Source organism: Amblyomma maculatum, unplaced genomic scaffold (genome assembly GCF_055883805.1).
Source record: "Amblyomma maculatum isolate TAMU_Amacu unplaced genomic scaffold, ASM5588380v1 scaffold_13, whole genome shotgun sequence".
Taxonomy (NCBI): domain Eukaryota; kingdom Metazoa; phylum Arthropoda; class Arachnida; order Ixodida; family Ixodidae; genus Amblyomma; species Amblyomma maculatum.
Window position 1 is genome coordinate 2,100,291 of NW_028146738.1, and position 23,497 is coordinate 2,123,787.

Here is a 23,497-nt window from a genome sequence, read left to right on the forward strand (position 1 = left end):
TTCTTGCGGCCATTTCACTTTGACTCATTGTCTGAGCCATATGCACTATGGCAGCACATTCGTCTGTTGGCACTCTTCGAGGCACTTTCAGGAAATGATCATGAAACTTATGATTTCACACTGTACTTAAGGTCAGTCATCATCTACGAACACTGTTTTCATTGCCTGTCACCCTGCCTATACCAGTATTATCGCTCACACTGCTACGCTGGTTCTTTTGGTAGTTTTTTTGTTTTTTGAAAGAGCGCGAAAGATCTCGTGCTAATTTATGATCACTTCACGCCCCCTCGAGTGTCAAGGTTGTTTAATGTAGGATGTTGCGGACTTGAACCCTTGCTTTTCTCCCGCAACAATGTCCATACGCATGCAGCGTAGTTACAAGACGTTTTTCCTTCTCGCCCGTAGGCTGCGCGATTGCAGCTCTCGTTTATGAACCCCGAGTAGCCCCGATCAATCAAGAACTCTGTAGTACGACGCCACTAATAGCCTGTGTCACTAGGGAACTTTACAGCCCATATACCATTCATAAAGATCCCTGCGTATATAATATGGTACACATGCGAGTCATTTTCTAAACTCGATCTAAAGATTGCGCGCGAGCGATGCTGCAGCGGCAGTAATAACCTAAACAGAATATTCTAAAATGCTATAGCCGGTAGCCTAGAGCAGTAGACTCCTTCGAAATTAATCCCTAGACACTTTTTACTGGTAGCAAATGTGTTTTAGTTAGCTTAAACAGCATTCTTATATATATTTTGGTCTCAAGTTATCGCTTTTATCTATTACGGCATCGCATTACTCTTGGTAATTAATTGTATTCATATGTTTTCATGCTCAGGAAGCGCGCAACTTTTTTGCCATGCTTCGTCTGAATGTATGATCTCTAGAGCGGAATAGAAAAAGCAGAACGCCGAGGTAAATTGTTCTGCAAAAGTAAACCAACGCGAAGTGTGGAAGAGTGGGGGCATGAGAAATAATTGACAAAATTTCATGCGACAGATTTATTTCCTGTCAAACCTTACTGGCAGCACTAGCTAGTTTTTTCCCTGCTGCTTGTTTTTGACGTCCTTGGTATGGCATAATACCAGTGACCTGGTGTAGAAACAATTTGGAAGCGCATCACACTTTTTGTAACAAATTTTGTTACGTCCGCCGGATTTGGACCAAATTCTCCAGGGGAGCGAACTGCGGTAACTTAGCGCACAATTTCTGGTTCCCATTTTACGAAAACTATAAAGAGCTTTGCCCGGCATGGGAGGACGCATCGGCGAGCAAAAAGCGCAGACACTCCCCATTGACGAGCACGCTGTCCACGCGGTGATCAGGCATAGGCGAAAAGGCAGTCAAAGCGATCTGCACAGCAGCTATCGTCAGCCGCAGTAAACGTACCAAGAGCATTATCTCGAACCCGATGACTATCGCTTCACGGTGCTGACTACATTCCAGGCCATGCGTTGCGTCATTCGTGTTAAGTCTGTAGGCGGCTGTACACTGGCTATCGTACACCAGGATACTGCGCCACACTCGCTGAACGAGTCGGTCGAGAAGCGTTTTTCCCGTGATGAACTTGAATAATTCGGTCCTGATTCGCTAGTTCTCAATGCAGCTGCCACTGGGGGTGAACGCGCTGTGAGACGGAGTACAAATATGTTGAAATTGTGAAACAAAATGAGGCGCAAAGGAATATAAAATAATCGCTTTGCGTATTTTGTATCCGCTGGTACCCAGTATTGTTACAATTTCAAGATGGACCAACCGGTCTTAGAGCGAGCTGTATTGTAGTATATACAGCCGGAGAGATCTGTGCTCCCGTGAAATCCTCCTCTGACACTGTTGAAGGTATCATAAAAACGTAGGATTTTTATGGAAATGGTGAAAGGGGCCGATAAATTGACTGTCAATACGTAATTTTTGGTGGTGACAGATTCTGGTGTGCGGGCACAGTGAATGTCTGCTCAGCCTTGCGTCTGAAGCTGGTCGTTGTCGTCCGTAGTAGAGCAGCTTGAACTTGTGATTCTAAATGAAACAATAACGATAATAGTAATTATTTAGGACTAGAGAAAGGTTCTTGAGCAGTGAGACGCGCGATTTCTTGCAAGAGGGCAACTATACTGAGTGCCACTTTGCGTGCAGGGCCGTGGTGGCAATGCTGCTAGCTACAATGGTCGCCATTTTGCTGCCTGTCATCGGCTCAGGCCCCATGTGGAAGGAGACCATGGAGAGCGTGGCGCAGAACTGCCACGACAACTGGTGGCTCAACGTCCTCTTTGTCAATAACATCTTTGTCGCTCCGCACGAGAGGGTACGTCGCACACTGACTAGAAAATGCTGACCCATTCTCTTCTAGTAATCAACTCGTTATCCTGAGTAGACAAGCGGTTAAATTATATTATTCAGTCTTTTCTACTAACAGATCATGCGTGCTTCGTCGAATAGGATTCCTCGCTTCTATGTAATGTCCTAGGTGTTTGTCAGCTTGCTTATTGTTTGCCTGTAGTATACTAGTGACATGGAGACGCCCCTGGGAGCACCAGTGTTTTGTCCTTGTAATGATGACATAATTTCAAGAAGTGGTCAAGGGTTCATGTTCTCGCAACTTTGCATTTGATTGCAGCCATGAGAAATTGAAGAATATAACAAATAAATAATACTTCCAAGTACTAGTAGCTTAAGTATACGTGATGCCGAGAACTAATAAAAACCGAAGGAAACAAGAGACAACCTTAAAGGCATTCAGGACTTGTATTAAAGGAACTGACAGAAACGGAAGCCAATGAAAGTGTAGGGGAATGTTTGCATTCTCTGTGTGTTGCTCAGTGAATTGGGGCTTGACTGCAGATCTCAAAGATGCAGGTCGGCCCCGGTAGCGGCGGCTGCTTTTCGATGGAGTCGAATAGCAAGAGGCCCGTGTATTGCTTTATTAAGTGACCTAAGTTGTTGGAAATCTCTAACCTTCCACTACAGCATCCCTCATAGCCTATGTTCCTTTGAAACGCTAAGCAATATTATCTCAACAGACCAAAGCAATAAGAAAAAGGAAGTGAACAAAAGAAAAATAATCAAATTAGAATTATATCAATAGAGATCACTCACGTGGCGCTCACTAATATATATAATAGTTTGACATGTTCTTAATGAAACCTTCAAGTAATTCCCATTTGCCAGCGTTGTGAAGCAGAACATATCGAAAAGATCGCTGGGCGTTTCTTCACCAAATAATATCAGGGACAATGAACCGTGCGTGAATATCTACCTGTCGAGCAGCACAGGCACGCAGGTGAACATTTCGTATATGCCGCAGGTTCTATCTGTGAGAGCTTAGTACTAGCCGGAAGAGGAAAAGAAAAACAAAAAACATGCTCGCACATTTATGCTGGCTACGGGATTTGCTGCTGCGCTGGAGTTTAGAGGCATATTCATCGAGCATTTGATGCAGGATGTGTCCCGTTATGAAGTCCGCCATCATAACTAGAAGTCTAGCATATCTGAGTGAATTACTAAACGTAATAACCTACATCTATGTACCTTACGTGGAGAGAAAATGTTACCTATGACAATCATCAATAAAAGGCACCAATAAAACAGCGTCCCAGTGCTTAATAGAATTTCTAAGAACCTATAATGAAAGGGGCAGACCGCGTTGCTGGCTTGCACATAAATGAGCGGAGCTTGATTTCCAGAGATCAACCCTAAGAGACGGGCGGCAGAGCATGTGCAAGCGCTGCGAAGTCAGAAACCAGATTGAAGTCTGTGAGAATTAATGCTTTGGTAAGATATCAAGTTGCGCGCGGCCAAAAATGTGATTCACACAAGCGGCGTGGGCGGTAAAAGCAATGTGCGACGCCGATCGTCTTGAGTCGTTTGTTCTTCTTTTCAATGGCCCTCCACTGTATTTGGCGCTCGAGAATGGCAGGATACCATTGCGATCCTGACGCACGGCCAGCACGGATCTATTTTCGGGAAGCCATGAATAGATATATTGAAATTCAGAAACTTGCTCCTGAAGCTCCCGAGTGGCTCGGAAGATTGGAGTCATTAGTGACCCTAAGAGAATTCTAGCATGACGACGCCACAACCCACCTGGATGATTGTTGTATTAATAAATGCTCATTGTGCCCTGTAAGTGGTTTTGTGTATTGTGCTGAAGTCAGGCAATAAAGAAAAAAAAAACGACGTTAAAGAAATCAAGAACACAGTTGTTCTTTTCCTGCCACAGTAATCGAAATGTACCCAAACGTTAAATTACTGCTGTTCACGACAACGGTAGAGTAGTGGTTAGTGGAAGAGCGTTCTGAAAGAAAAAAATATAGTGCGCGTTTACTCGGACATGCTAATTTTGCTGTTCTGCAATGAACTAATGAAATGGAAAAAATGTCGGTATAGGCTCATCATCAGGAAAAAGCAACCTCTCTCTCTCTCTCTCTCTCTCTCTCACACACACACACACACACACACACACACACACACACACACACACACACACACGCACACACACACACACACACACACACACACACACACACACACACACACACACACACACACACACACACACACACACACACACACACACACACACACACACACACACACACACACACACACACACACACACACACACACACACACACACACACACACACACACACACACACACACACACACACACACACACACACACACACACACACACACACGCACACACGCACGCATGCAACAGCTGAATTAAAAGCTAAATGTGTAGTGTCTCTATTAAAATTGGTAGAGTTTAGCAGAAATGCACGTCCCCCACGAGCGTTAGCTCAGCTACGGAAAGACAGAGAATGGAAAAAAAAAAAACAAGGGGAGCTTTAAGCCTCGAGGCGAGACACTTCATGGGGCCGTAATCTGGAACGATCACTTTGGAATTTGACACTTTCAGCGAGCGCCGGTCGGGTGCGAGAGAGAGGACGGTCGTTGACGAACGAACTTAGTCGCCGGCCAGTTCTCTTCGTCGACAGACCGTCGCCTAATTGTCAAGCTGACTGAGGATGAACAATGGAAAAGCCTCTAGCGAGTTGTCTGGGAAAGCAAGTCGAACGGCTCGTCAACAGCGCCCACCAAAACAATCTTGTCTCAGAGCCACTAAAGAAGCCTGGTGCTGCTGCTGCCCACTTTAGGTCATTTCTAAAAGCGCTCAGACATCACTGTCGAGGCCGTTATGTGACAGGGGGTTAAGCGCGCGACAGCCGAAGGGTGGGATGAAAAGTAGCGAGGAAAGGCGCTCAGGCTTCTGAGTACCTACAATTTTTCTCCAGTATAGTGTCTTACTTTGTTCATTTCCTACACATTTTCTTTCTCGCTTTCACGCTTCAGCGCTGTCGCCATGATGCTGTCAGTTGTCAACAAGCCCGCCTTTGAACGGCTCCTGAACGAAAAGTTTCCGCCTTCTTTTGAAGGGAGCATGCGCGCTTTATTATGCCAAACACTAGAGCAAAAAACGTGCTGAAACCAGTTAAAATGCCCTTTATGGCTGCCAGCTGTTCCGCACGGGATATTTTGTCTGGCGGAAATGGGAACAGAGCGTCTTTGAAAGCGATCACTTCACATCAGTGGAAGAGGCCCACTGGCACGAATTTTAGCCTTCATGAAACTGTATACGAGACTGCCCCAGCCATTGTATTCAATGTGCCGTAGAAGCTCTTTGAAGCCACTAGTGTTCATGCAGAGCATGAGCACACTGAAAAAAACAAAAACAAAAACAAATAAAAAATAAACAGCTCCAAGCTTAGTGGAAGCTGAGTCCGCTCACTGATGTTAAACTATAGGTTCTCTCTTCTAACTGCAGTACAGATATTTGTCAAGTAATGGCGTATACGCAGAGGGAAGCGTGGTTAGGCAATGTACTTATTTCGCTTTGTGTAATGCGATGAGCTTTTTGCCACACTAAGGCCATTATGTGCAAAAGACAATGAACTTGTTTCGCCAAGGAACTGTAGACCCTATACTGCAGCATACGCTCTATTGCGCAATCTAGGCTCTGACTTAGCGACGGCGAGACTGTGTCGCTTTTAATATCGCCGTTAGCGGAATTCACACCAAATGCTCAATCAATTTTGATTTTCTGATGGTGTATTCCGTGATTCCGCGTCATCGATTTACAACAGCCGATCAGTTCCCGCGGCTAATACAGACTAATATAAGGAGTACGCGTTTGCGCCTATTGTTTCTGACAATGGAAGCACACGCAATATAAGTACATAAAAAAAGCTAGACGCCCGAAAACACAAATGGTTATTCTGGTTGAGGACACCAGCGAGCAAAAATGGGAACAAGCGCTCCATAAATCTAAGCATTATTCTCGCTGTGCTGTCAAAGCAATTCGGGCCCGGGCCACCGAGAGATAGGAGGTTGTTTCTTGCAGTCCGGTTGTGCCAAGTTAGTCTGCTCTCTCGTTTCTTTTTCTCCTGTGTCGTGCGCATGCTCTCGGCGGATTGCGCTATGCATTTAGGCTTGGTAAGGCATGACAGGTGAAGGTTACCTCTTTAAACTTGGCTGCTTCGACTGAAGCTGATGCGACGCGTGTCACAGTGCAGTAAACAAGCAAAAAGATAAAGGACAGTGACACATTGTCATCTAGTCTGGGCATTTTATTTGATCCTTACATTCAGCGCCGCCCCAGTTCCATAGCACAGAGAATCGGGATCACTCCAAGAACGAATTGCCATTCCGTTCGTATTAAAGCTCGCATGAGTTTGAAGTCTTTTGTGAGATGCGTCACTGTGAAATGGCTTTTGTCTTTATCGCCTTTGTATTAGCATTTAGACAAACCTTCTTTTCTTTGGAACCGTGAACCATGGCGGCCGTTTCTTAGTTGTTTTTTTATTGCTTCTCGCTGTAAAGAATCGTGCTGACCAAACAAAAGTGGGAACTTTGCAAGTTTTCCTCGCACTTATACATCGTACTGCGCACAAAAAGCCTGCTTTCTAAGACGCCTTTCCTCTGTGGGTCTTTTTTAAACAGTGTCTGGAGATCACCTGGTACTTCGCGGTGCTTATCCAGTTGTGTCTTGTTGGTACTGCCGTCATCTTTGTGCTGCAAAGGTGAGCCATTTTTTATCAGCTTTGCCGTTGTTCTTGTGTACGTTTATGTTGTAGCGATTCCACAGTGTACTCTAAAAAAAATGGATAGTTGCAATAACTAGCTTATACGGTATTAACTGGCTGTCACTTGTGTTCCAACCTTAGTTGTAAATACAAGAAATGAAATTTAGTAGCAGTTACTAAGTCTAGAACGGTAGCAACAGGAACTACCTTTAGCAGTATTGACTACACCCAACGTATTAACTGCGAGTACTATAAACATAGCAACAGCAACAACCTTTACTATAAACTATGACCTTAAAAGTTAGCAACAGGAACTACTTTTGCAAACATTTACACCTATGAAGGCAGTAACAGGAACTACCTTTAGTAGCATCTACTACCTCTGAAGGTAACAGAAACTAACTAAGCATAAGCAAGCCATCCTTCCTTGTTTATAAAAGCAAGAGAAGCCGTTAGAAAACAAGGCGTGGTATAATTACCGCAAACATGCAATATACCGTCTTTTTTCAGGAAGGAAAAAAATCTTGGTCTCATTTATCCAAGCGCTTGACTGTTTTAATTTTTTGTTTTTACTCAGTTTTCCTAATATTTATAACTCAGTATGTAAATGTCGTTTCAAGCGAGCCGTTTTAGTTTATGTCGCTGGAAACCGGTTTTTGGCAGGCGTTTGGTCCCGAGTGACGCGACCTTATTGTTACGAAGCGGGGGATGAACCTTGCCGCGGCTTCCGAGCTATGTCAGTAGGGGCCCGGTCGCCGTCGACACACGCCTCACTGTCGTCACTGCAGCGCAAAGACAATACATGCCTGCGCATGCACGCCGCTCAAGAGGGTGCTGCGATGGCGGAATTGTGTAAGGCACCGGAAACAAAGATGCAGCTTTTGAATGTTTGAATGCGAGCACGGCGAGCTTCTTTTTGCGGCTCACTCAGCTTGATACCATTCGGGCCGAATGTTGGACGTCAGTCTGGGCTTCGTGTTTTGCTTTATGTTCGGCCTCAGGCCAGCCGCGCTTCCCCAACGATCTTCGTTTGCATCTGCTAAGAATGAAAGCTAAAAACACTATATGTTTGGAATAGCGGAGCCCAGAGATATGCCCCTTCTGACCCTTTCCTGTGAAAGGCGTGGACGGGATAAAAACGTATACGTTTCTTTTTCAAACACGTCTTTAGGACATCGGGAGAAGACTATATAACGACATAAAATTGCAGCCAGTAACACCAAATAAATATATGTGCGCCGGATTAAATCAAGCTGACGCAAAACAGTGCGAAGCAGCAGAAAGCGACTCTCAGTTTGCTCAGATGGTGTGCTCTAAATCAGGGCAAGTCTACCGTGAGCATACTACACGGCCATGTAGCTCGCAGTAGTGCCTGTTAGGTAACGTAGCTGCCAACCTCGCTGCCACTCTGACGCTGGAAGGACTGAATTTCGCGTCGCTTTTATTTTATTTGATTTTATTTATTTATTTATTTATTTATTTATTTATTTATTTATTTATTTATTTATTTATTTATTTATTTATTTATTTATTTATTTATTTATTTATTTATTTATTTATTTATTTACCATTTCCTCATGGCCCATGCTGAGGGCATTAGAACGGGGGTGGCCGGTACAAATGTTTACATTAATTAACAATGCACAAAAGATTATTTAATATAATATAGTAAATAACGCGAGTAAGAAAATGCTTTACAACGTCATTATACAATATTAGGGGTAAGGAAAATGCAGATTACATACGGTTTAAAAAATGTCGAGGGTGTAATAAACTTAACAGAAGAAAAAAGGGAAAGCCATGCAGGGCATGGTAGAAAAGATTACGACTGAAAATCCTAACAGCAGCTTTAATATCTATAAGTGACAAAAACTGATAAGAACATTTTAACAGTTTTAACAACAGGAAAGCACGCAAAAGAAATCGGCGTCATCGACGTGCAGAGTCATAAAGTGAAGAAAATAAAGAGTGCCTAATGTACTGCAAAGTGTTCCCTTTTGAATTGTTCGGTATTGTTAGTAGTGAACAACGCGGCTGCTGTTAACAAAACATTGAAGATGCATTTTAATCTTTGTATCGAGGTTAAGTGATTCATATGTCTTTCTTGTCAACGTCCTCATCGCCTCAGAAATTGAGGCTCTAAGAACTATAGTAGAACTAGTAAATCCGCTTCATAGAAAGTTTGTAATCGGTCGCTGTGTGCTAAGTGAGGCTCACACGAAGGCGCCGTAATGATTACAGTATTATACTGCCACCAGAATCTTTCTAATAACACCGCATTTTGAATTTCAGCTCTGTTTTGTAGCTTGCGCAGTGATACACGCATATTGAGAGAAATGTAAAACGGAAAGGCGCGAACAATTAAGCTCTGTCACGGCCTCGCAGTAGACATATGTAGCCGCTGAGTTCAATAACGGACAGAAATTGCAATCGAGTTTGTGTAATCGAATTCAAATTAAAAAATAAAACAAATTCGTACGTGCAAACCACTGTGGCATATTTGTGAGGTATAAAACTCCCGCAGATGTTATCGGGAGCACTATAGTTCTTGCCGGAAGAAACGCCAGCTACGGTGGCTGCAACTGATGTGCGGTCGCTGGGTTTGTTGCGACAGGTTCGATCTCCTGCCGCGGATACTTCCTTCATTTTGGAAGAAAAGCAGAACCGTCGGTATTCTGAGTTTTTGATGAAAATTAAAGAATCCCACTTTGTTGAAGTTAATCTGCAGCCCTGCCCTGCACCTTGCTTAATTGCTGACAGCCTTAATCGAGGGCACGCAGCTTTCACCATTTTATTCATGTACTGCTTTTAGGTATTAATTCATACTTCTCTCCGATAGTACAACGACCCCTTGAAAAATGCACGGGCTTGACTCGAAATCATTTTTTTTTTAATATCTTGCCTTCAAGCCTGATCATAGCCTCCTTAATGCCCCTGTCGCGGTTTTCAAATAATTGCGCAGGTTTAGACCTTCAAGGAATCCTGTCCATGGGGCCGTATCTCCTTAAAGTATTCCGTTTCTTTATAAATGGACCCTCTGGACCCTCTGCCAATAGTAGCGACCGCTTTTGACGTCAGGCTTGAAGCTAACTAACAGTGCTAATCACTGGCGTCAGTACTAAAGGCAAGGTTATTGGGCAACGGCCAAGAGGCAAACGCAGAATTCATAAAAAGAAAAAAAATTAAATGACCTTGCAAACTTAACAAGGGGTGACTGATGTTCAGATTCCGTAGAGAAGCGTAACCAGAGGGTAATAGCTAATGACGGTAAATATCGCTGGGCATAATTTTCGTTCATGCGTCGAAGGGAAATTTAGTGATCGCTTATTTGACAGAAACAGTGTCATTTCAGCCGCTTCGCTCAGACCACAATCTATCTACTTTTCAGCGCTTCATTCTACTGCGCTCCTGGCCCCTAGCATTCCTTTTGGAAAGTCTACGGCCTTTTTGGCGCTCTTATTTCCGGAGGTGTTCCCTCTCAACGTATATAAACACATTTACTTACACGAGTAGGAGATATGTCTGTGCACGAAGTAAATTGAAAATTGAAATTAAGGATATATATTTTTCTTCAGTGAAAAGTGCATTTAAATTTGTTGTAAAATATAAGAAATACTGCTACATAAAAATGTCGTGCATATACTAAGGACAGGGAGAGAGAAAAACCTTTGTGTGGAGGCAGTGTGCCGCACTTGAGGATTTCCTTTCCAGCGCTGAAACACCATGAAACAACTTTATGTAAAGGCTGCTCCAATGTACTTAGGATAACCACCCAAAGTGGAGAAAACTGAATTAAGGGAGCATCACTCCTTAGCATTACATCAGCTCGCATTACGAATTAGAGACCGTGGTCTATTCAGCAGCTGATGTATTTGCGCACTGTATATTGGGTTGCAATTGTCGGCATTCATCTTTTCTGTACCGGATGCGAAGGCCTTCATTGCACCACTTGCGGCGTGATTAAACTACAAATCCGCTGCAGTCTCCGCAAAAAATGTGAACAAACTGCGCTGTTGATGCAGCACCCGACCTAACGTTATATCTTAAAACCGAGGTTGGATCTGAGTGCAGGATCCGTAAAGGTCAAGTTAAATTCTTATCAAATGACTTTCGTAGGCTATAAATAAATTCCTGTTGCCGGGGTAATAAGGATAATATACATTTACTTTATGGCATCCCTTTCCCCGATGCAAACGGCGCTGCATCAGAGAAGAGCTCTGCAAAGGTGTGATCAGGTGGCTTTCAAGCCTCAGCGAGTTTGAAGAGCCTGTGCTCAGGCTACGAAAGGCGATTCCGCGGAAAGCCTTCTTACCGGAATATATTATAGCGACCCTAGGAGTGTGACGTGCGCTGAAATTTTGAGTACAAAGTATTAGCTGCCTTCCTTTCGCTGTGTGTGTGCACTGAGATGCGACGGCAAGCACTGGTTCAGAACCCTCCCATCTCGGCCGTGGAAATGTTTAACGACTGCGCCGCTGTACGTGCGCTCCGCGGAGTGTTTACACACCCGGCAGTATAACGCCCACGATCACGCTTTGCATCACGGCGTCGTCGTAGCGGCTCTTAGCAGCGTGATGCCTTCGCAAAGTGTGTCATGCCGGATTTTCTCTTGGTTCCTTTTTTTGATTCTGCAGCCGCAAACGAAGCTTTTATATTTCGAGTGGAAATAAGTGCGTCTCGTTTCTAGCAGACGCTCAACGAGCGAGTGGCCCCGACCACGCAACTTTTCGCGTGATTTCACGCGAACAGAGTTCCCTGCTATAACTGGCACGAGTTTCGACAGTGCCCGAAACCCGGCTCCGAGATGTCGAGCACGCTAAAGGCGTGTCCACCTAATAAAAGCGCAGTCCCGTTGGGTCGCCGATTGACTTCCCCCGCGAGCTATGCACAACGCGACGCGCACGCGAGCAACCCCGCAGCTCTTTCCCGGAATAAAGGCGCCTGCCTCGATCGGCCCGGCGGCCTGGAGACTCTGATTGATGACCTGCCGCCTTCGTGGTTTCGCCTGTCCACCGCGGCGCCCAGGAGCCACACATCTCTTATTTCCACTCGTCCCCCGCTCGCTCCTCCGTCCTCGTGTATTTCTTTGTTTATTCTCGCACCGCTTCATTGCGCCTGGTGTCCCGCGCGGTGCTGTCCCACGCAGCGGAAACTTGAGGATGCGGCAGTGTTCCGTCGCAGTGGTCGACTGCTAACGTTGCGTTTCACGCCTTGTGTTTGCGTGTTTATTCATTCGCTAGCCGCTCCGCGCATGTTTATCAGTCAGTGCACGCGTGGGTGTGCTGAGCTCGCAGAAACCGCTCTGCGTCTCCGGGAATCGGGCGCTGGCGATCGAGCCGTTGTCGCCACTGCTGAGACCGAGGGACGGGACGTATTCGGCAACTGCTTCACACCAATGTTCCTCGCAGACATGCTTTTGGTTCGCGTCCGTTACGGAGCTCAAGTGCACCCTAGAATTACGTAAGAAGCTACGCTCGTTGCAAGAGATGCACGAATGCGAGTGTCCCGGCTTCAGTACGAGAACGCACAACGTGACTCGCCTTAACGTGACAAGTCAGTCCCCGCAATCCTGCGCAGCGCAGAGATCACTGTCACCTCTTCGCCAACGACACCCTTTGTACTGCCGTGCGTATAGCGGCTGAGGAGCTCTCCCCATGCTTAGTCGACACCGGTGCTCCCTGTGATGCTTGACCACCCAGAAACAATGAGTAAAAAGTGTGCTCTGTCAGCGACGCTTGCGGTCTTGCCAAGAACGCAGGTTCGTCTCGTCTCTGCGTGCTTCGAGGTATAGGCTTAAAACGGGAGCATTAAGGGAAGCAAGAAATATGACTGCGTAATGCAGTGTGACCCTGCACACGTCCCATAAAGAGACGAAATAAAGGGTTGTTTAGCGGCGAAATAATTAACTTTATTTGCTAGCGCATAGAAAGTTGCTTGACTCCAAGGAATGTTCACTAGCGTCCGAATAAGACCAAGTTACTTGCATCCTCTTCGCGCTCATGTGGTTTCTCTTCTAAGCGCCGATTAGTTATTCTAGGAATGGCGGACATTTATGGGAAGTTAGTGTGCTTAAAGGTGTCAGTAATCTCCGTCAGGTCTGCATTAATTATGCTGAGCTGAATAATTTAGGTAGTCTGAATTACCGCACAGTAGTGCTCCTGTAGGGGATTACAGGCTGATCTAAATGCCGTTCTTCTCCTAGTTCAAACGACTTCAGGGGCACTGTGACGAAGGGGTAGGCTAAAGATAAAAATGCTAGCAGTTTCAGCAAAAGTGCCTCTGGGACGGGTTTGCTTCTCACAATACCGCGTGATGTAGTCAGTGGCGTCCACTGTGTGCCAGTTACCCACTGATGACGTCAGAAACGAACCGAGCAAGTGCAATCAAGGTGAATCAATGGGCTTCAGCAGTCCTGCCGGCGCGACAGGTAGTGTCTGCCGAAATTAGCACTCGCGGAAGGTCCTGACAGCCCTGGAAAACGGTAGCAAGCCTCGGCCAGTAGTATCTTTGAAGTGTCCGTGCCAATGTTCGAGACAAGCCGAGAAGTCCGGAAGGAAGCTTGTCGCGGATTGCTTGTAAAACTTCATCGCGGAGCAACGTCGGAACCTTAACAGGCATTGGGAGTCTGTGGGACCGTATTTTCTCTTGTAGAGGACGCCTTCTCGGAAGCAAAACGACGATAGACGACGCGGGAAGGAGCGAGGTGGAGAGTTTCAAGTTTATTTCATACATACATACAAAAAAATAGATACAGTAAGAGTTGTACAGAAGGAAGTACCGTAGTACAAGACTATCGGCGGGACCTCCCAGAACAAAGCAAGTGAGGTAGAAATGTAAAAAGAAAAACAAAAAGGAGGAAGCAGTGTAACAAGAAATTAGTATAAAGGTACAACCAACAAAACAACGTTTAGAATATACACTAATGAGAATAAAGAAGATAAATATACAGATCATCAACTTCAGTGCATAGAACAGACAAAATAGCACATTCAAAAGTGAACTTTAACGGTTGAAGAAAATTAGCTATGTAACATGTTTATTAAATATTGTTTCATGCGGAAATAAAATGAGTGAACAGTATGCGATGCTTTAATTTCTAGAGGTAAAGAATTCCAGTAGGATATGCCGGCAAACAAGGTAGTAAATTTTCCGTAATTAGTCCTGACTTTTCGCAAAAGAAGATTATTGCACTCTTTAAACCTGATAGGATTAGTATTTACAAGCTGGTTGGTAATGTCATCAATATGAGCATGATGACCTATTAGTTTATACATAATCATGGACAATTTTAGGCTGAATAAATGTTGAAGTGGAAGTATGTTCAAACTGTGGTACAGTGGCAGAGAGCGTGACTGGAATCAACTCAATGACATAGCCTGATGGCTTGATTCTGGAGGCATTGAAGTCTTTCAATATGCCTGTAATATGTATTTCCCCAGAAAGACAAACAGTAGTTAAGGTGACTATGGATGTAGGCATAATATAATGAATGTATTATGTGGGGTTGGAAATATTCACGGGTTTTTATTATGACGTGAATGCTGAACGAAACTTTATGCATGAGCGATTAGGCATGGTGATGGAAATTTAAGTGCTTGTCGAGAATTACGCCCAGAATCTTGGAAGTTTCTGAGATAGGCAGCGCATGGTTATCAATCGCTATTCTAGGAAGAACATTTATGAAAGCGAAATGAGCGTCAAATAGCACGAAAGTGGTTTTTTGGGGATTTATTTTTAACTTGCTATTTTCACACCACGTGGTAATGTTATTAAGATCTGTGTGAAGCATATGCTGAAGTGTGGCGGTGGATCTGTGAGAAGCATAAATCGTTGTACCGTCCGTATATAACAAGAAATTTGTATGATTTAGTGCAACGGGCAGATCCTTAATGAACATTAAAAAGAGTAAAGGCCAAGTATCGATCTTTGCGGAACACATTTGTTTACAGCCTGAACGGTAGAAAAAGTATTATTTACAAGAACTACTTGAGATCGATTGCTTCAATAACTGCGGATAAACTCGAAGGGTGGGCCGGAGATTCCAAATAATTCTAGTTTATAATCAAGAATGTGATGGTTAATTGAGTCGAAACCTTTTGTTAGATCAATAAAACTGGCTCCAACAATTAAACCGTCAACAATGGCTCGCTTCACACTTTCAATAAAATTTATGAGTGCTAATTCGGTAGAATAGCCTGGTCGGAATGCAAATTGTTGAGGAGCTAAAAGTTTAAATTTACTCAGGTAATTCATTAGCCGTGTGTAAAAAAGCTTATCGATATCTTTGCTGAATAAAGGATGAATACAAATGGGACGGTAATTGTTGATACAAGTTCGATCGCCTTTCTTGAAAATGGGAATTATTTTAGCAACCTTAAGGCACTCTGGAAAAACACCCGCTTTAAATATCTTGTTTATTAATATTGCCAGAATTGCGCATATGTCTGCAGAGATAAGGTTAACTTTAGAGGGATGAATAGAGTCTAATCCTGCACCGATTGTACTGAGTGATTTGATGACTTCGTGGACTTCTTCTGCAGATGTAGGACGCAAGTAAAACGTGTGGGAGCAACGTGTAAAGGAGGGTAAAGTGAACTCTGAGAAAAGCTGAAGTGCTGGTTAAAAGCATTGGCAGTTTTGCTGGGATTATTATAGGTGGTGTTTTCACATGCTATTTTTGTTAAGCATGCTTCGCGATTTTCAATAAATTGTTTAATAAGTTGCTAGTTGCGCCTACAGTCGTTTCCGTTTTTTAAAATGCGATCTTGATAATAGTTACTTTTTGCAAATTTCAGCACTGAGGAATGTACGTTAGAATATTTTCGCAGTCTACATCTCAAAGCAGTATTAAAAGGCTGTGTTTTCAGCTTTCTACGCAAATTATTTTTCTTGTTAATAAAACAGACCAGGCCAATGATAATCCATGAATTTCGTGGTGTTCGAAACCACCGCACTGTAGGGATATGCTTGGTGAATTGATCAATGCAGGTGGCAATTTTTGTTGAAAACTGCTCAAACGCCTTATTTGGGCATTCCTCCTCAATCTCAGAGCTTCAATCTATTTTACGAATTAAACCGGTACATTCTTCATGGTTAAATTATGCTTTGGTATGGTTATTTACGGCCTTGTTCTTTTTCAACTTTAGAGATAAAAAAATGGGTTTGTGATCTGTAATTGTATACTCTATTACTCCTGCTTCGCAATCAGCATCCGTATTAGTCAATATGTGATCAATAAATGTATTCGAATTAATGAAATCAGAAAGAGTGGGAAAAAGAATTAGAGAAGAAATGCCAAAATTCAGCATACATTGCACATATTCAGAACAGCATGAAATGCTAGGGTCAAGAATATTCATATTTATGTCACCGCATATTATTATGTTTTTGTTTTCTGTTGTCAAGACATTAAATATTGCTTCTAACTGCGAACAAAACTCGGTGTAAGAAGATGACGGTGAACGATAAATGCAGCCAACTACTCTATTAATTAAGAGATAAAAAGCGTGCAGAGTGGGTCAGAGAAATAACTCAAGTTACCGACATTCTAGTAGAAATTAAGAAGAAGAAATGGGCATGGGCAGGACATGTAGTGCGAAGAGAGGATAACCGATGGTCGCTGAGGGTAACAAACTGGATTCCAAGGGAAGGAAAGCGTAGCAGGGGGCGGCAGAAAGTTAGGTGGGTGGATGAGATTAAGAAGTTCGCAGGGGTCAAGTGGATGCAGCTAGCACAGAACCGGTTTAAGTGGAGAAATATGGGAGAGGCCTTCGCCCTGCAGTGGATATAATCAGGCTGATGATGATGATGATGATGACTGTATTGCGGCTGGCTGTTCAGGGGCAGCACACTTTGATGAAATTTAAGCCAAATGGATTCACACTGAAGCTCGCTAAATGAGATATCGTGCCGACGGGCGTAAGTCAAGTCAGATCTGATGAATATGGAAGATCCACCGCCACAAGTGTCCCGATTACAGTATTCCGAGCCGTAGTTTGTAAGCCCATATAAGTTTCTATCATTGTGAGATAACCACGTCTTAGACAGATAAAGGAAAAGGAGTGATCCAGCAAAGTAAGTAATGTTACAAGATCATCGTGATGTTTGCGTATGCTACGGATGTTAAGGTGCTGTAATGATAATGAAGATTCTTTATCGTGGAGTGGAGCTTTAGTCTGTTTGTACGAGTAAAGTGCTCATATGAATGCAAATTTATAGATGGCAAAGTTACTGTCGGTGCCTATGCAAAGATTGCAAGGTCTTCGACACGCGAGATGCGATAGACTGTGCTCTTATAAGCCTTCCTGGCCTCGATTGGGCAGTTATCAATCCACAGGTACTTCACTGTTTTTCCTTCTTGAGTTCGCGTGCGCGGACAAAAAGACGTTTTCGTTGAGGTGTAAGGTGGTCGTTTACGTACACTGGCTGCTCAGAGCTCCGTGGAAACCCGATATCGACTGTGCACAACCTAGCCTTCCTAGCTTTAGCACAGAAGTCGATTTGCTTCTCTCTTGACAAAATCGCGAGGCTAGAGGAGGCGCCTCCCTCGCGGTACTCGAGGAGGGACCGCAGTTCGATGTCAAATCTATATTCTAGAGCGTATACAAACGTGATTAGAGCACCAAAAAAAGCGGAGTCTTTTATATGTCAACCGAGAAGCATTTGGGTAAGAGTACTGGCTACGCAGTCAGGATTTCTATGTTTCTGGAATTGTAAACGATGGAAACATCGAATGCTTGTAACCGAAGGCTCCAACAAGCTAGCCGCTCCCAAGGGCCTTTAAGATTCACTAGCCAAAAGAGAGAGAGTGGTGCTCGCTTCCGAAGCATTGCGGCCGAGCATACAAGTACGCCCGAAGATTTGTTACCGCCCACACAATAGCAAACAAGCCACTCTTTTTCAGTTGTACGATACTTCCCTAGGAATCGCGACAGGATGTGTCTGGAGTAAACAATCACGTGCTGAAGACCATCTGGCCATCGAACGTGTGCACCAAGGTTGGTGTTGCTGGCATTAGTATGCAAATCTGTGTTCGCCTCCTCTTCAAAGTGACCAAGGGTGGGCCCTGATTGGAGGCGTTTCCAGAGCTCCTCGAAAGCCCCCTGCTGTTCCTGGGCCGAGATGAAGGGTTAATCGCGTTTGTTAAACCAGTTAGTGGTGGGCCATTCTGTACGGATCGTGCACGAAACGTCTGTAATGTGTGCAGAGATCCTAAAAGCAGCGCAGAGGTTTTCTGCGAAAGGGGGGGGGGGGAGGGGGGGGGGGCGAATCTGGAACGCATCTACGGCAGCCCGCTTTGTCTGGATAAAGCCTGACGCTTTCAGCGCTCACGACGTGGCCCAGGAACTTCAGTCACTGGAATGCGAAATGGTGCTTCCCTGGTTTTGAGAGAGAGGCAGGCCGAACGGATGGCCTCCAACAGTGTGCTCAGGCGCTTAAGATGCTCGACGTAGGTTGCAGGCGCACCGTCTTCAAACAACGTCTCAAAGCAGATGGGACACGAGTGCCATTTAAGCCCACTAGGAAAGTGTTCAGCAGTATTTGAAATGTGGCACGTGAGAAACGCAAATCGGTGGAAAGCACTTTGAATTCGTAAAACCCGTCTGGACTTTATCGCGGTCTCTTTTATCCACCTAAATATTCCAGTGCCCAGATCAAGCGATGCATTTTTTTTTTTCGTTGCCTGAAATAAACTTGGAATGAATTAATGAATAAAAGGGCATCAGGAATGACGCAGATGGTCGAATGAGTTATCAATTCGGGCAGCGGGCAAATGTTCTTTTTAATACGATAGCATTTAGGCGGTCGTCACGCGTAAACCACACCACCGCATCTAACAAAATTGTAAATTTATTTTGTAAATTGAAGGAAAAAAAGGTGTGTCATACATGCAATAGTGCGTCCTTCTGCTTTAAAAGCGGAGGTTATGTGGAAAGTCTGAATATACATTCTCTATAAATGTGGACATTCTGATAAATGCAAATGTATAATACTGATAGTTTGAACGTGTTAAACTTTAATTTTTTTTACCACTTCAGTAATGATGCATTTTCTACAGAGTCAACAGTTTCGAAAGGTTTAGCTCGCCGCATTATGACAGCGTTTGGAGTAATGAATATTTTTTTTTGTATTTGAAATCAGCATACAGAACAGAATATCGCAGTTTCTGTAGAAACTGTGCCTTAGGCCAGCTTCAATTCGTCTCGCTGGATGAATTAAGAAAGTTATTAAATTATTCGTAGCATATGTACGGCAAAGAACTTTCGAAAAGCCTATGAACTCACCCGCCTCTAATTCGTCTGTTCTGATAAGTGCTGTGCGCTATCGAATCATCCAAGAAAATAATGACTCGAAAAGTTTATTCTATACGAAGGCGCATTTTGAGTTTTACGGTAGGATGTTGCGTGTCCTGCCATTTCCTAGAATACCGCAGTCTAGATAGATGTCAGTCTGTCTGTGTGCTCTGCGTGGAAATATATGCTCAGGCTGTGTGCAATAACAGTCCCCACATTCCTCGACTAAATATGGCCTTCTCCGCAGGAAATTCAAACCACGTGAAGTCTCAAGCATAACAACAAGGGGCGGGGCAGGGTAGGAGGGGCATACGGACCCTATTCATTTTTTTTTTTTTTTGGGGGGGGGGGGGGGGGGCGGGCTCTCAGCACTAGTCATTCGACCCTGTATAGCGAGCGGCCTGTGGTGCTCTCTAATCTCACACGCACACACGCGCACGCACACACACACACACACACACACACACACACACACACACACACACACACACACACACACACACACACACACACACACACACACACACACACACACACACACACACACACACACACACACACACACACACACACACACACACACACACACGCACACACACGCACACACGCACACATGCACACACACACACACACACACACACACACACGCACGCACACGCACAAACACGCGCGCGCGCGCACTGATGAGCATACTGTTGTGAGATACCAAAAGACTGCAGACACATGCATTAATTTTCGGTTGTTCCCGAGCCGTACAGCGGGCCTACTCAGTAGCCCTTCGGGCTGGCAATCCAACGGTGGTAGGTTCGAGTCTCGCGTGACACCTTAAATTTCTGACATTTTTTCATTATGAGAAATCAATAATTTGATCAATTTAAATCACGAGACATGCGGCGGTCCTTAGTTGTTTTACGTCTCATGATTTAACTTTCATTCCACGCGTAACGACACTTTCTACGTGAGTGCTGTGAGTTATGAGAAGTTTCCGCGTGATGTAATGTAACTGTGAAATCATGACCTTGCCAGGAGCTTCGGATATTCAGGGGGTGGGAAGGTTAGGTTTAGACTTGAGTTAGCGATATCGAGCGGGTATTAGCAGTAGTTATCTGTACGACACAACGTTGCAGATGCGGTCCGGACTCTCTGCGTTTGTCAGCGGGGGTCTAGCAGGTGCTAAAATCCACAAAAAATACAGGAATTCTGAGAAATACGGCTGACGTTTGTTTTATTTGCGTGTTGTTCCCGTGTGTTTGGTTCTCCTTCTGAATTATTTTCTGCGGCGTGGAGTTTATTGATGTGCACTGAATGGTCAGTACAGGTGCGTTTTAGTATTTCACCACTGTGGCAATTATTTAGCTGCTGTGACTCGGAATCAGTTCGGCCGCGACCTCGGGTTCAGCAGCACTGACTCCTCGCGGCTTGTATTGGCAGGTGATTGCTAGGTTACAGGAACACCTCGAGAAACTACAGTCAAGCACTAGAAGCAAGTCGCTTCCGTATGACGTTAAAACCATAGCACAACCATAATAACCACTTAAATACATTACCATGGTTAACCATTGCAAGAGCTTGCGTGGTAACAGTTGCATTCCGAGGGCAATCAACATCGTATGCACCCTTCGGAACGCAGACGCTTCTTCGTGGGCGTGGTGCTGAATGCTTCCCTGGTGGCTGTGGGAATCATCTCCATGGGAGTGCTGACTGCGACCTACAAGCTACCGCCCACAGTGCTCTTCGCACAGGCTGACATCAAGTAAGCATCACGACGTCATAGGCGCAGTCGCTTGCTTGTTGTCCCTAACCGAACGCGAGGCTTATCTGAACGAACTGAGCACCCGTCATCTTTGGGACAAGTCCTACCCTCGAGTTTAGACTCGAGCCCTATGGTGCGATACAGAAGCACACGCCATGGTTTGTTTGAAAGATAATCTTTCATGCAGGGGAACAACTGACAGACGAGCGTTGTGCATGGTGGACTGTTGATTCAATATACCAGACCTCCCAGCTAAATGTAATCCAAGATTTTAAGGAAGATGGAGTGGCCTAGCCTCGTGAAACCGGTTGTGAGCTTTTGAGGGTAGTGTGTTCAAGTCTGCATTATTTTTTTTTTTCGCTGTTCCAAGCTAAATAATTAGTAAACACTGAATACGAAGATTAGCTAAATTGGTATTTATTGGCTTCAAGAACCAATTCAATTTCAAAGTTTTATTATTTCTTGAAAAATAGGCGATTGAAAATAATTTTCTACCAAACTACTATTTACGCGGCTTTATTTAGCGGCTTTGAAAGAAACTTACCTTGTGACCTGCTGCTGACGGAAAGCCCCATTGAGAACAATGATCTTAAGAAAATGTGATGCGCAACTACCAAACTACTATTTACGCGGCTTTATTTAGCGGCTTTGAAAGAAACTTACCTTGTGACCTGCTGCTGACGGAAAGCCCCATTGAGAACAATGATCTTAAGAAAATGTGATGCGCAAGTGCTGCTGCTGCCACATGGAAGCCTTTTTTTTGTTTTTTTATTGTGGGTGCTCCCTTTTAGGAACGGCCAAAGAAAAAAGATTCTATAGGTAAACGGTACCTTGGCGGAAGAATTTCAGACAGTCGCCTTTCAAGATTATCTACAATTTCTGCATTGCCACTTTTGTTTTGAGAAGAATAAAAAAAAAGTTTGCTGATTAGTATTACCTGCTAAATTAAATTTGGAGACCAAAAACATAAAACATACACCGCAGGCTAGGCCATGCGACTAATAACAGCGCTGGGTAGGTTTTACTTAAGTAGGACACCCTGAGTTTTTATTAAACCTTGGTTACGCTTATCCGGCAAATCCGTTGTATTACGCAGAGCGGCGGGGATAACGCGCTGCGAATCTGTAGGTCAGCTGTTCATCGTTCACGAAGTGAAAACGACGATAACTGTTTAAAACGACTTATCCAAATTCTACGCGGGCATTCAGGTAGTTCAAGATTATGCTTTCAATAATTTACAAGCAAATATCGAGCAGTATACGGCAGGAGCAATGGCACTTAGGCTGAGCTGACATGCGGCCACAAAGTGAAAAAGAAAAAGATGCTCTTCGCCAATCTCCTAATTCGTCGATTGCCATTAGTGAACGTATTACACGCCGTATGAAGTGTTTGCTTATATAGGAAGCTTAGAATTGGGCGGTCGTGGTGTTAGACTATTCACGACGGTCGAATTTCCCTCGCGGGACCGTGTTCTGAGATATCCGGTCGCACATTTTCAATTCAGGGCGCGTCATTACCCATGCGAGACAGGGACGACGGGCATGAAACTCCTCCCTGGTAGAACGAAGCCGTTCCGTACGCATTTCCTTCGATTTCGTTCGCCGAAAGGGAAAAAGAGAACAGTTATGAAGTTCGACTGTTGATCTACGCTGTTGGGAGACGAAACACTGCACGGAAAAGTTGCGCCTCGTCGAAAGGAGGTTTGCGCCGGTCGTGATCTGTGCTTTGCATGCGAAATCACACGGATTGAGCCGGAAATTTGGAGACAAATATTTCTCGAGACGTGTTTGGAACAGGAAAGTAATGCAGCGCTACTGAAATTTCAATATAAACACACACGCTACTTTCTGCGACTAAGAAGTTAAACCTTTGATTTTAGCGAATTAGGATATTGTGACAATTGTGCTCGCGCATCTTGGTCGCATAATTAACGCGCAGATATGCTTTCGTGGGGTGTTTGCCATTTTTTTTATTTAATCAGAGAAGTTACTGTGGCAATGACTAATTATCATCAGGCACTTCCCTTTCCAACCTTGATATATACTCTTAGCAGAAGCGAACAGTTAAATACGAATAAATCAAATCGGCAGCTATTCTAAGGCGATTATCGCACGTCCGCTTTATCACATGCCATAACTACTGTCGAAGTGTTTTTATATTTTGGAGCGAAAGCGCCTGTTTCACCTATCACTTGCAACGTGGACCTACTCTATTTATCGGCGTTGCAGAGTACTAACTTTTCTTTATAGTTTTTTCAAGAGGGTTATGAAAGTAGTATAGATAACTGGAGGGACACATAGGCAGGACTTATTCTGTACGTTACTGTTCTCTAGTTTTGTAACGCCGTTCTAGAAACATGAAGGAAC

General features: G+C 44.3%; 1 protein-coding gene across 4 annotated transcripts in view; it reads left to right on the plus strand.

Annotated features, from left to right (window-relative positions):
- Nucleotides 1–23,497, plus strand: part of LOC146172100 (nose resistant to fluoxetine protein 6-like) — a 248,137-nt gene that overhangs the window by 214,657 nt on the left and 9,983 nt on the right. For all 4 annotated transcript variants that reach the window (XM_084585943.1, XM_084585944.1, XM_084585945.1 and 1 more), the window contains exons 9-11: nucleotides 2,134–2,302; nucleotides 7,003–7,082; nucleotides 21,009–21,131. In XM_084585943.1, coding sequence (XP_084442069.1) covers nucleotides 2,134–2,302; nucleotides 7,003–7,082; nucleotides 21,009–21,131 — 372 coding nt within the window. The remainder of the gene's footprint in view (nucleotides 1–2,133; nucleotides 2,303–7,002; nucleotides 7,083–21,008; nucleotides 21,132–23,497) is intronic.